At 46.3% G+C, this 14,318-nt stretch overlaps 1 protein-coding gene and 1 long non-coding RNA gene across 2 annotated transcripts in view; one reads left to right on the forward strand and one right to left on the reverse strand.

The window, feature by feature from the left end:
• TNR (tenascin R) overlaps positions 1-13,851 on the forward strand; it is a 75,361-nt gene extending 61,510 nt beyond the window's left edge. Inside the window, exons 16-22 of the mRNA XM_066192169.1 lie at positions 552-682; positions 1,661-1,793; positions 4,786-4,937; positions 5,862-5,958; positions 6,713-6,874; positions 8,454-8,617; positions 9,044-13,851. Coding sequence (XP_066048266.1) covers positions 552-682; positions 1,661-1,793; positions 4,786-4,937; positions 5,862-5,958; positions 6,713-6,874; positions 8,454-8,617; positions 9,044-9,163 — 959 coding nt within the window. The 3' untranslated portion in view covers positions 9,164-13,851. The remainder of the gene's footprint in view (positions 1-551; positions 683-1,660; positions 1,794-4,785; positions 4,938-5,861; positions 5,959-6,712; positions 6,875-8,453; positions 8,618-9,043) is intronic.
• On the reverse strand, positions 76-6,752 carry LOC136294451 (uncharacterized). Its single transcript, XR_010722407.1, has 4 exons — positions 6,576-6,752; positions 5,775-5,998; positions 912-1,018; positions 76-623 (listed from the first exon to the last, which is right to left on the reverse strand). It is a non-coding gene; the product is annotated as an uncharacterized lncRNA (long non-coding RNA).
• Positions 13,852-14,318: the final 467 nt, after the last annotated feature.

Consider the following 14,318-nt stretch of genomic DNA (forward strand, 5'->3'; position numbering starts at 1 on the left):
AATCACTTCCCTCACTCCTCATCCCTAGCCATGCTCCCATCCCAGGAAAAGGGATGAGCTGAAGCTCTTGTTACACAGCGTGGGTGTAGAGGTAGCCACATGCCAAAAGGACACAAACACCAAACCCAAATACCAGTGCAGGGCACAACACAAGAACAGAATTTTAATCAACAAGCATCAACCATTATTTTCACTCTTTCAGGGTCTGAGCAGACCCCTGACCAGGTCTTTTTTTGCCCAAGGCCATTGTCCAGAAGACCACAACAACCCATTTTGCTCAAACAACAGCTTGACAGGTCCCATAGCACATGAATTTCACAGCTGTTGCCCTTAAGATGGCATGCAGGAAGAGAAGGACTTCTAGAGGGTTTGCAGAGCTCTGTTCAAGACTGGGGATGGGTGACGAGATCTTGAAACTGAGGGTGAGGATGGACTTTGGGCTGTAGCTCAGTGCTGTAAGGCTGAATCTCAGCACACCGAGTTGGGAACAAGGCCTGAGGTGGTTGTGTGTCAGAAATTGCACTTCCCTTGGATTCTATCCACTCTTGCAGTTTTGGATCCTCCAACAAATCTGACAGCCAGTGAAGTCACACGGCGGAGCGCCCTGCTGTCCTGGGTTCCTCCTGTGGGAGAGATCGAGAATTATGTCATGACCTACAGATCCACTGATGGCAGCAGGAAGGTGAGTGAGTCCTCACACAAAAGAGGCTCTTTAAGTCAGGGAATAATAAGACCACAGTAAAACAAGCAGGAGAACCCAAACAAAGCAAAAGAACAATGATCACTGGCTCAGGGAGATCAGAACAGCAGACACTACTTCCTGCTAAGCAGGATGATGGGAAAAAGCAAGAAGAGGTTGCCTAAGGCAAAATGATTATGCACACCTACTGGTCTGGGTAGAGAGGGGTTACCTGGAAAGTTTGGAGGGACAGAGGAAATTCACAGCTTGTGAAACACAAGCAAGCTGAGGCAGGAGAATATTATTCTGCAGAGATGCTAAAAATGCCATTTGCCCTTCCTGCAAAAAAGAAGATAGGCACAGACAGCTAATTAATTCTGCAGTACAATACATTTGATTATTTAATGAGTGTGTGCACATCTGCCTGTCTGGAGGAGCTGCAACAAACACTATCAGAAATACGTCATGGCAAATAGTCCGGTTTCCTTTGCTGGTGCGATTGGCTGGCAGCAGCCAGAGGATAATAGCTTTGCAGAAGGGATTCGATAACGTTGTGTGGCACTGGCCAACAACCAGAAAAATTAACGTGACAGGAATCAACGGAGTCAAAACTGGCTGATAACCAGGTTTGGCCAGTTCTACTCCTTGTGCTGCTTGGGCAGTATTTCATGTCTTGTACTATGGGCACACAAGTCCCAACAGAGCCAGTAGACAGAGGACACAGACTGCAAACATTTAAACCCATCTCCAAACCAGGTTGCTTTCCCCCACCCAAACCATTCTGAAATGTTGACTATATTGACTGATCTCGCATTCGCCCAGTCCAGGCGTTTAAGCAGTCATGCAACACTCCCCGGGCCAGGCTCCAAGGGCTGCTGTAGTTTGTGGCTTCCCTTCCCTCCTCACTTGCTCTTTAGGCTCCCCATCGCTTTTCTCATCTCTTGCTCTTGGTGTCTACCTCCTTCTGGGACCCATGTACAGGAGCTGATTGTGGATGCCGAGGACACGTGGATCCGTCTGGAGGGGCTTTCTGAGACCACGGAGTACACTGTGCAACTGCAAGCTGCCCAGAACGCCATGCGGAGCAGCCTCATCTCAACCACCTTCACCACAGGTGAGGACTCACCCTGCATCCTCTCAGACAGGTGGAGGTTGGCCCACATATGCTGGTAGGAATGCACTGGTCTTAGGGACTTTCCCTCCTCAGGCAGCATTCCGTCACGATCCACAGAGGGGTACTTACAATGCCATGACCCACAGTGCTGCTTCGTTACAAAAGCTAATGGCTGAAGGATTTATGATTCAAGCACAAGATCCAGCCCAGGGCAAGGGGATTTGAGCTTCAGGAACCATCTACCAGGCCCTTTGCCTTGCCCATGTCTGTCCTCAAGGGCATGAACAGAGGAAAGAATACCCACTAAAATCAACAACACATATCAACAGGTATGCTCCTGGGAGAAGACTCAGACAGTGTCTCCATGCTGTAGACATGATCTGATTACTCACAAATATCAAAGAATCATAGAATACTTTGGGTTGGAAAGAATCTTTAAGGGTCATCTAGTTCAATCCCCCTGCAGCGATCAACTTGATCAGGTTGCTCAGAGTTCTGTAGAATCTGACCTTGAAAGTTTTCAGGGTTGAGGTATCCCTGGAAATATCAAGCAGCTGCATCTCCACTACCACCAGGAGTCACAGACATCAGAGCCAGCACTTTATCTAATTGCATTATTCCTCCCCACTCTCATTCTAGAGCATTCACAATCCACTAAGGCACTAAAGTAATGGGAATGGTTTTCCTTTCGAATCAAAAGGTGGGCATCCACAGTCACCACATCCTCACAGAGAGAATACTTCTCTTCCAAGAATAAAGCTTGCATGAGAATGTCACCGTTGCTCCCATCCTCTGCAATCATCCGTAACAGAAATGACGCAACCAAATTGTCCCTCATCCTCTTTGAAAAGCATGGCTAGGCCAGGGCACTTACAAACAGAATGCATCTTGCTCAGTGCTGAGTCCAATCATGTTTTTCCTGAGTTTCAACAGCACTGAGAAGTCTCAAGATGATGTCCACCAAAATTCCTCCCATCTGCACTGCCAGTTCAATTAGGAGAGTTTTCTTTGAATCTGCTGTGGATACATTTCCCCATCACAGTTACATAGAAAGCTTTTCAGAGATAACAGAAACTATTTAAACCAACAAAAGAAGAAATTACTTCTCTAATGCATCTACAAAACAGGCTTTCTTGTTATTCTTGCCTCTTACACATGTGCATAAAGCCAGTACAGTTCAGGCAGATGATAGAAAAACACATGTAATCTTTGAGGCTGCCTGGGAGTCAGGGATGAAGCTGCATGGGGGTGACGTCTGAGGTGGGATAAAGCAGCAGAAACCCACATACATCAAGCAAGGAGAGCACCTTTTCCATCAAACAGAAATGTCAGACCTCAGCAACATTAGCCCCCATTGCCAGCTGATGCAGCATCCAACACATTTAACTTGCTTTGAACAAGTAGCAACAAGTCAATTTGTCCCCATTTACACCAATACTGATGAGACAGAAGCAACCAGGAGCTATCAGCAAGGCAATGCAATCCATGGACAGCATCCCTCTTTAAAGCATCCAGATCTGCAATTCAGTTTACTCTGGCAATGCATCAAGGCACTCACTTTGCAGAGAACAAGGACTTGCCTTAAAGGACAAAAAAAAAAAAAAAAAAAAAAAAAAAAAAAAAAAAAAAAAGGTAAAGAAAGCTACCCAGGCTTAATTTAAATTGTTTTGCTTCCTTCTGCTTACAGTACACATCCTGGGGTTCTTCTATTCCCTCTGACATATTAATAGCTCGACCTCTTTTGTTTCATGTTTGCATAAGGTTCTTGGGGAATTGTATACGGATGAGACAAAAGGAAGAAACAGATACAGTATTTATAATTTATAGTGGTTTGAAATGTCTTTCAAGGTCTCCTTGGCTCTTAAAGATATGAATATAAATTAAGAAACAAGCAATCTCCACAGAGCTCAGGGGAGCCAAAGAGGTTGTCGTCGAAGTTTTCATTGATGGATACTATAAAATACAAACAATTTCTCGCCAGACTGTGCTACAGACCATGAAGATGGGGAGAAAAAATAGGGGATCTTTAACATTTGGACACGGCAATGACCTCCAAATCTTCAGGCCACAAGGTGGGGGGAATACACCCAAGTGGGAAGCAACAGACAAGGGTTTTGCCTTGGTCCTGTGGGGCACTACACAACTGTGATGGACACACACAGCATAGAAGATTTGAAGGTGCCTCACACCTTCTCAGTTTGTTACAGGGACATTCTTGAAAACCACGTCCACATTGCCAGCTCTGCATCATTTATTCCATCATCCATATGTACCAACACCAAAGAAAAAGATGTATTTCCCTCTTTTGTCGTAAATAAGAAAAGACTGTTCCCAGAGTTGACATTCCAATACTGCCAGAATAATTGTCACAATTAAGACTCTCCTAAACTCTGACCACAAAACAAGATGTTTCCTCATTAGAGAACACCTGTAGCACAGCAACACAGGCCATGCTGCCTACCTCTAGCATCTCACACAGCCTCATTCCTGCTCAGCTTGCAAGTGACAATTAGCTCAGCATAAGTCCACCATCATTTCCAAGGGCATGGAGAATCAGGATAATCACCCTGAAATGAGTAAAGTTATACAACTTGATTGGAACTGGCAATCCTGAGAGGAGAACAGGTTTTGGTATTTTCACAGCTGTCTAAATATGCTGGTGACAGTTTAAACCCCAGGGTTTCAGACACAGTGCAGGAAGATGGTCCAAGAAGTGACATCCCTCATAATTCATTGTGATCTTACCATGCACTTTTCCAGTATATGACATATGGAAGAATCATTAATGTATGCACACATTTTTTATCCAGTAAGTTCTCTGAGGTTGACAGCAGATGTAAAATCTCACCACCTTGTGGAATTACTTGGAACGCAGAAGCCAAGATAGACTGGATTTCCTGGATTGTACCTAGTAGAGCTTGAGCCATGGGGAAAAGGTGTCTCTTTGCTTGAATTTTGCCTTTTTTTTTTTTTTTTTTTTTTTTTTTTGCAGGAGGACGCGTCTTTGCTAACCCTCAGGACTGTGCCCAACACCTGATGAATGGAGACACACTGAGCGGGGTCTACACTATCTCCATCAATGGGGACCTCAGCCAGAGGGTGCCGGTGTACTGTGACATGACCACTGATGGAGGTGGCTGGATTGTGAGTATCCATGTGCTTGTCCTGCGTGTTGTCCTCATCACAAAATAACTGAGCCCTTACCAGTAAGCAAAGCACGGGAATGACAGCAGGCTCAGCATCACACGCCTCATTTCCCACGCCACAGGGAATGGCCCACGCTCCAGTAATAATAGTTACACTTGGAGAAATGCCCTTTGATTTATTTGACATGTTTGCAGTGCTTCTGGAGAGCAAAATCTGTGAGTGAAGCTGATTTATTGTTCTAGAAATGAAATTAATGGCTGGTAGCTTTCACGGGGAATGATTCATCTGCCTGCAGAAGGAGGGTGTCAGGCGTCACCCCAATTGAGTCTGCACAGGAGAACTTTAGGAACAAACGCCTGTTTGGCTTTTGAACTGCACAAACACTGCTTGTCTTGACGTAGATGGACTGACAGTGTAAGTAAATAATGCCATGGTGCTTTGATCTTATTCATGTCAAACTCTTATTTAAACACATTACACAAAACCCTGCTAGATGTATAGTCAAACCAAAAATAAAAATGGGCTTCCTCAAATGCTGATTTCTAGCCAGTAAATCTCCCTCTCACTCTGCTTCAGAGCATCCCCTTAATATCAGAAATAGCCAGCTCAAAGCAGAATTATGTGCTAGAACACCAGAGGCACCATGTATTAGTTAAAGCAGAAAGCTCGAAGGCAAATTCCTTCCTATTCCATCATTGATTGGCTTTGGACATTATCTAATATCTCTTTGGTTTCTACACCTGCACATGAATTAATTACATGGCTGCAATTAATGCTAACTGAATGGGCATTGCAATTTTCTCCCCGGAAAGGCACAATGGAAAGAAAACTTACCATCTTTACCTTGTGTGTCCAAACCCTGGCAAAGCTGTTTCTCACCGCCATCATTATGATTTTCCCCCTGGTCTTCCTCCACATCAGGTCTTCCAGCGGCGGCAGAACGGACTGACCGATTTCTTCCGGAAATGGGCAGATTACCGGGTTGGCTTTGGAAACTTGGAGGATGAGTTTTGGCTGGGTATGACCTTCCCTGGTTGCCTTTCATTGATGTGTCAAACCTAAGTTCCACGAGCACTGCGTCAGCTGTTGGCTCCTTGCCCTTCACCACATTCCTCTGCATTCTCCCTCAGACAGTTTTCCTTCTGTTCATTCCCTGCCCTTTACCTTAGGAACTCATGCAGAGGCACACCACATAAAGGCACACTGTGAAGGTCAGCAGCTCCCTAGTTTGCTCTCTCTAGGAGAGAAGAGGGGTAGTGCTGACAGTTTTCATGGACCAAAACCCATCATTGTCCACTGGTTGACTACAGGTTGCACCACTGGCCACAAAGTCAGCTATCCAATGAAAGCAGGAAAGGAGTGAGTGGGAGACAGCACAGCTCTGAAATTGAGTGTGCTCCTCCCAAACCTAAAAATGAGCCAAAGGGATCTGCAGCCTAAACACACTCTGGCTTCCATGGGAGCTTAACAACAGAAGTAGCACCGGGGCTTAACAGCTGAATGTTCCAAGCTTCAGCAGCATGAAGAAATCTGAACCTGGACCTTGAACCCACCACTCTTAGACACAGGGAAGTGAAGCTTGAGTGGGGACAGAGAGCTCAGATCCCAGCAGTGACAGGAGATACACAGACTCACCGCAAGTACTGCTGCTCTTTGATTCCTCTCCTTGCTCTCATTTCCCAGTACTGTTTTATTTGCCTAGGGCTTTCCTTGTTTGCTCACAGAGCAGATCAGGGCACCAGGTCTCACTGGGTGTTTCACTGTCTCGACAGGCTTGGACAACATCCACAAGATCACGTCCCAAGGGCGCTATGAGCTGCGAATAGACATGAGGGATGGTCAGGAAGCAGCGTATGCCTACTACGACAAGTTCTCCATTGGGGACTCCCGAAGCCTCTACAAACTGCGAATTGGAGACTACAACGGCACTTCAGGTACAGCCTCATGGCTAGTAAGGATCTTGGGGAATCCTGTGACTGGTTGGTCCAAAACTGCAATAAAGGAAGTCCCAACATGAAATCTCACTCGTCTAGAGCAGCAAGACAAAAACCCATAGTCCTTCCTGCCTTCCTGCAGTCCAACGTGTAAACTAGGCTGATAAATCACACTAAGGACACAGAGTTTTCCATTGGGGATTAAATATTTAATATCAGAGACACTGCTGTTCAAACAACCAGGTCAATCATCAGAGGTGTCATCTCACTTGGCAATAGCCACAGCTGGCTATTGATGTCGTGCTGGAGGCTGTATTTATCGCCTTTCCACAGCTATGGAAAAATCTGAAATCCTCTGAGTCATTTCCTCATGTAAAGGCCAAACGCTGTGCAGTTTTGCAAGGACAGTCACACCTACTTGCCTGGTTGATTCAGGAGAGTTAGAGTTTCTCACCAGAAAAGAGTGGGTACTAGAGAGAGAGCTCAGGGGATCCCTTCCTCAAGAATGGAGAAGGGGTACAACTGAACCCCCTTCATCTGGGATAGACATGCCCAGCGCAAGCCTCCATGACGAAACTTTCACCATGTACTAGGTGGGACCCCGCAACATACCCAACGTGCAGGAATTTCCCCATTCAATACCACTTAGTTGCCACTGGAAGAGAAGTGACAGGAATCTGGATGGTGTGCAACAAAGCACTTGCTCTAACCTCAAATCCCAGGGCACAAGGGACCCAACCTATTGCTAAGGATGGCAGGTCATGCAGACACAATTCCATCCCCTTCACCATGCAAATTCTGCTTCTAGCCATCCAGCCAAGGAGCTTCTGCTCCACCTTGAGCTAAGGGAGCCCAACAAATGGTTCATTGCCAAGTGGTTTTCTAATAAGTCTCTCTATGGCTGGATTGCACACAACCAGCATGGGTCCACTTCATATATCCTTAGGGATTACCAAGGAGCACATTTAGAATGTCTCCTGTGAGTACATCACTCAATTGACCATATTTTACTCTGGCGTTTCTTTCAGGCAAAAGCAGATCTCTAGTTATCTAGTGAGGATGAGGTTAGAGGTTTTGGTGGAACGAAACATCACACACCTTCCAAAAACTTCTTCCCCTTATCAAAAGAGAGAAAAGGTGCCCAAGCATCTTGGTTCAAGAGATTAATGTTTGGTCTCTGAGAGAAAAAGCTCCCTTTGGCTAACAGGAAATAAGGAGGCTGAAATCATCCTGAAGTTAGATAGCAGAGCCAAGCCTTGGAATATCAGGGATGCCAAAATCTGGGATTGAATTAATTTCTGAAACACTGAAATTCAGATCCAAACACATATTCTAACACTTTATCTGACAAAGCCAAGAAGTCTCTAAGATTTGCTATGGTCTGCACTGATCCTAAACAGACAGCAGAGGACCTCAGATGAACCAACTGTGAACGATTCCAGTTAACGTTATCCCCAGACTGTCAGTTGTTTGAGCCATTGATTGGAATGGTTACCACAGAACCAGAATATCCTAATTTCCTAGTGAAAAGACGGGATAACTCAGACTCCATCACCTTTAATGGCACCTCTTTCCACAGGAGACTCCCTCACCTATCACCAGGGACGCCCCTTCTCCACCAAGGACAGGGACAACGATGTTGCTGTGACCAACTGTGCCATGTCCTACAAAGGGGCCTGGTGGTATAAGAACTGCCACCGCACCAACCTCAACGGCAAGTACGGAGAGTCCCGGCACAGTCAGGTAAGGGCAGAGCAGGGTTGAAAGCCTCTGGGATTTCTTCTAGGGGAACATGTCAGCAAGCCTAGGTTGGGACTGGCGCTGTGTGATTGGTGCACCAGAGTCAGAACTGGTGGCATCACCCCACCACACCAGCTGGAGCAAAGCCTTCAAGCCAACTAGGCTAATGTTTTGTGCCTCACACATGCTGCCATAGTAATTTGCTGCAGTGTGTTACATTTAAAAAATTACCTACATGAAATTTGATCAGCCTTTGAGCAATGGGAAAAATTCAATCAAGCCATAGAAGCAGGGAAGTTGCTTGCTCCTGCTATAGCAAGTTTTTCCTTCTGGCTTCTCTACAGCAATCAACCTTGTTTCTTTTCTCTCCCACTCAAATTTCTTGTTAGGGTCTTTCCTTACCCTCTGCCTCTCTCTCCCTCCTGCCAGGGGATTAACTGGTACCACTGGAAAGGCCACGAGTTCTCCATCCCTTTTGTGGAAATGAAGATGCGACCTTACAACCACCGTAACATCTCTGGGAGGAAGCGACGGTCCCTACAGCTCTGAGCCAGCTGAGCCCCTCCTGTCTCCCACCACCTGACCTTTTCTGTCATTTGTTTCTATTTTATAATATGAAAAGGGAAAAAAAATTACTACTCGTCTGAGATAGCAAGCTGCCCCTCACAAGTGCTGGAGGGAACCATGGCACAAGGAAAGGCCATGGGAAAGGAAAGACCTCATTGCTTTGCATCTGTCCCAGAGAAATACCAAATTTCCAGTCTCCCTATCCCAATACTCTGGCCCTTAACATGAGAAGAAAAAGAAAGAGACAGATTTTTTGATATTTTTTTAAAACACATAGAAATCCCCAGCAAACCCTTTTAGAAATGTTTGTCATGGGGCCTGTGGCAGAAACCTTCCCCACAGGTACCTTGGTGTAGCCACTTCCAGCCCAGTCATGGCCAGGGACACCTGTCCTCTCCCTGCCTCCCTGTCCCCTCCTGGCAGGGAGGTCCCAAGCTTCATGCCATCCTGTAGACACCAACTCTTCCAGCAGGCAGAGGCCCGTCGCGCCCCTGTGTGCAGGCTCCGGACACATGGGGACTAAGTGAGGATGAGAAAAGGCTCATCCCATCCCCAGTTTTCACAGGAGGGCTTGGCAAATATCTGCATATGTAGGCAAACTCCAGAGAGTCCACAGCTCATGTGTTGGTCCCACCAGAAAGCCATCCTCAGGTGCATGGGGTGTGTGGGAATAAGAACTAATTCACCAGTCCCAACTTTCATTATCCACTCCTCCAAGATGAATTCAGCCCACTCCAGGTCCATGACATCTGCCTGGGCTATGCTGAACTTGATGGAGAAGAAAGGACTTAATTTAGAAGACTTAGGAGAAAAATCCCTACTTGTGGTCCTGAAATCTATGACATATTTCCTCTGTTACTTCTACATTCCATCATGCTCTCTCTCACTGAGGTCATTGGTCCCGAACAAAAGAGACTCAGAGAAGGAGCAGCAATAAAAAGATATCACACAACTGCAGCCCAGCCTGAAGCCAACAGCTGTCACAGCTCAGGTGCTCCTGTTCATGGCCCTCCACGCACACAGGGAATTATGACGATGCAGCTAAGGGAAGACAAGTGCAGGTTGAGGAATGCCCATTTCCTTCCTTCTCCTACAGCATCCCTCTTCAATGCCATCACAAGAGGGACACAAATCTCAGTGCCTTGGTATTGCCATCTCTCTAACAGGAAATCAACTGTTTCCCCTCCTGGAAGGGATTCCATTCAGATTTTGGAGCACTTCAAGGCCCTAGGAAGAATTAATGAGTTTGCTCTTCCCATCCTTAACTTCTCCTGTCTCAAGGAAGATGGACCCTTTGGATAGCTCTGTCTGTGCCCTGTTGTCATTGACCCCACCTCCACATAGCCCAAATGACCACCATGCTTAAGTCACTCCTCTGCCAAGGACTCCGATCAATGCTGGGCATTGTCACTGGCCTGGTCTTGAAGAAAGGGACTCATCCCAGCATCCAAGGACAGTGCAGCTCATCACTGGATTTGCAGCCAAAGGAACATTACGAATGCTAAACACTGCTATCTGGTTTTATCACACTGAAGCTGCTTTGTCTCAAAAACATATTTCAGATGGCAACATAAAGGCATCTTTGCAGTAGCTTATAATTCAGGCCAGTGTATCTTTCATGGACACACACCTTAATGTTCTGATGTTACTCACTGTGGCTGCAGAGCTGAAGAAGAGATAAAAGCAAGAAACATAACCTCCTTTTCCCAGACACATACTGGCACATGAAATCACAGCTAACACCGAGGTCAAGATTAGATACAGGGCCCAGTCCTTCATGTGGTCAGCTTACAAGCTGACCTGGAGAAAGGATGCTCAGCAACATCTCATATGTAAATGAGGTGTCCCTTCGTACTTCCCCTTAGCATCAAATCAGGCAACAAGTCAACCAGTTGAGGAACAGGTGAATCAGAGGCTGCAGATGATGGGATCTCTTGCAGGACATGGCCACGGTCACAGATAGCGGCATGTCATGCCTCCTGAGCACCCAACCCTACTTTAAGACCCAAAAGCCAACAAAAAGCCTCAGATGGAACTAATTAAAGCCTAAGAAAACTTTTAGTAGACAAGCAGAGTAATTTTTTCCCCAAACAATCAGGAATTTACAGGAAGAAATATCCCAACAAAAGCTGTAATGGAGCAGTGGTTATAACTAGCGGAGCTTGGCAGTGGATGGTGCTGTTTTCTTATCAACCCAGGTGAAAGGAAGAGATGCCAGTGGAAACATACACTTATTCACAGTCAAGTGAAAGGCAAGAAACCTCTCTTTTCAAAAGTAAGACGCAAACAGAAAATCAAAGTTTGCCAAGCTTTTCTAGGAGGTTCAAAAGAAGATCCTCAAAAAGGCTGATTTCTCTCTAAACAGGTTTACTGACTTATATCTCTCCCTCCCTCCTCATGTCTGTCATCCCTTGCACAAGGGATGTGCAGGGGATTGTAACCAGGATGAGTCAGCCCAGTTGACCCAACTGCAAAGTCAGATATGAAAGAGACAATATCCAATGTTTCAGTGCTATTATACATCAGTGCTGGTCCCTGACCTCTCATGTGATACCAGGATGTTGCCTTTTCATGGCATTGGTGAATGACAGTTGCAACAGCCTTTTAAAGGAAACATTTCTACACACCATGGTTTTCTCCTGGTGATAACCCAACCCAAGCCCAGGCACACAACCAGCAATGATGACTCAGTCATTTGGGCTGAGTCCCTTGTTCATATTGCCCATAAACAAGATACAATTTCCCTGAAAGTTATTTTTCTATATTGCCTATTTTGTTTGACAAAGCTCCTGTCAGCAGTTTCAAGCAAACTTGTGCCTAATGTTGATGCTACAGAACAGGCCCATGGTTAAATAGTTTCTTCTCACCCTCCATCACTGGATGGGCTAGTTCATTCTCCAACTAGACCAGGTTTGGCCCTGAAATTCCCAGAAACCAAGCCTGGATCTGGTGCAGTGCTCATCTTGAGAGACCTTGGCTCCAGCATGTGAACTGTCACTGGGCTCTGGTGGCTCCACTGCCATCCTGGGCTTGTGTGGCTCAGGCTTGTTCCAGAGCCCAGAGAGGAACATGAGGCTGTTACCCAAACCACACTATCCACTGCAAGATGCCATCTCATCTAACAGGACGCAGGAAGAAGCACATCAAATCCTTCACACAGCAGAACACCCTGTGTGCCCATGACCCTTGCAGCCTTTCAAAACCGCCTTTTATTTCTAACCCCAAAATCCTGGAGGGAAATGCAAAGGGACTTTCATCTTTTGCCGAGTTTTCAGTTTCCTCTATTTCTATTCTCCAAGCCCACCTTCCCATTGCACACTGCACTGAAACATAACCAAAGAAAAAAAGAGTCCTGAAAGGAAAAGCTGCTTTTAGTAAAGTGATAGCATCTATAAATGAACAATTTGAAGAAGAGAGGCCAGGCTCTCCCCAAGGGTAGCTGGGTTTTGGTAGGAAGGTACTGGGAGAGTATCCACACAAAGATTAGAGAGAAGTCTGCTTCTATTCCTTATCTTTGCATTACTTTACCATGGGCACCTCAAAGTTTAGTACCAGCGTAAATGCACTCTTGCCCCAGCCCTTTGCCGCCTTCCCAATAGGATGCTTGTGCCAGGTGAAGTGCCTGGGTGTGGAAAGCACAGCTCCTGCCACCTTCACTCCCAGTGATGCAGCTGGTGAGGGCTCAGCCAGTGGTGTCCCCATGCCCACAACAGACTCAGAGCAACCTGACAAAGCACAGCAGGAGCCAAAGAACCCTCCTGGTGCCCCACCTCCACACCAGCACATGACCTCCATCCCAGCTCAGAGCTGTCCTCCTGCTATGCCTCCATCATCACATCCAGGGATGACCATGCACCCCCTATCCTGTGCTCCCCAGACATGCCCACAAGTTTTGACTTTACCAAACACTGCCAGCAATGAACTCTCACCCAACAAACCCTCTCTAATTCATGCTTACACCCACTAACAAAGGGCTCTGTCCTGGGGCCAAACAAGAAACCCATACCTGTTTCTGCCAGCCAAGCGCCCCGGGATGGCCATAAAACCCAGCAGAGCCCCCTGGGGACCACAAGCACCTCCAGGGTCACCTTCCCCCTTCCTAAAATCCTAATGGTGGTGGCAGCTCCTTGCCTCATCCAGAGGGGAAATTTGGGGTAAATGGGAGGGAAAGGTCCTTTCCTTGGGAGATCCTGATGCCTAGACCCGCCTCAATACCCAGCCTGCAGTTCTTCAGATGTCAGTGGTTTCTCAGAAGGATGGTGACACAAAGACCTAAACAATCAATCAAACAAACAAACAAACAAACAAACAGGCCCCTGTGTACAGGTGTTATCCTGGAGATGTTCTTAATATGTTAAAAAAAGTTTAAAAACATAAATAAGAAGGGAGAAGAGAGGCAACAAAATGCCTTGGTCAGGTTCTGAGGAACTCAAACACAAAACACTGTAACCAAATGAGGAGGAAAAGTAAATAAATGCGTAAATAAAATCTATAATATAAATAAATAATATATTAAACAACCCTCCCCACCCTGTAATGAAAATGTAGCTTGGAGAATGGGATCAACGCTTGTTAACCATTGTTAACTAGTATTTTTAGTCCTGACCGCTCTTAGGCTATGTATAGTTCCTTTTTTTAATGCATTTTCTATACATTAATAAAAGATACTGAAGGAGTGAGCTGTGTGCCTGTCTGGGAGTGGGGTGGGACCAGGGTCCTCGTGCATCCAAGCCCAGCAACATTCCAGCCCCAACCTCATGCCAAGAAGGGACATGCATCCCCTATCCCTGATCTTTGGTTATCCCATGGGAGGAGCATGGGGGGCTTAGCACAGATTCACATTCAGACCTGGAGGAACAGAGCAGCTGATACACCTAGCACATGCAATGTAATAAAAAACAGTGGGAGGAAGTTTTGGGGCAGCCCAGCTTTGGCTGGTGGCGCCATCTCCACCCTTGTAGGTGTTCAAGATCAGGCTGGAAAAAGCCCCGAAAAACCTCATCCAACCCCAGGGCTGCCTTGGGCAGAAGGTGGGATCAGAGACTCCCAAGTCCCCCCTGGCCCAACTATGCTGTTAAAATACATAGTAATAATGTGGCCATGAATCAGGTCGGCATGGTCAGTCAACCACAGGAGG

This window comes from Chamaea fasciata, unplaced genomic scaffold (genome assembly GCF_029207755.1).
Source record: "Chamaea fasciata isolate MVZ Bird 193981 ecotype frontalis unplaced genomic scaffold, bChaFas1.0.hap1 SCAF_10, whole genome shotgun sequence".
Lineage (NCBI taxonomy): Eukaryota > Metazoa > Chordata > Aves > Passeriformes > Sylviidae > Chamaea > Chamaea fasciata.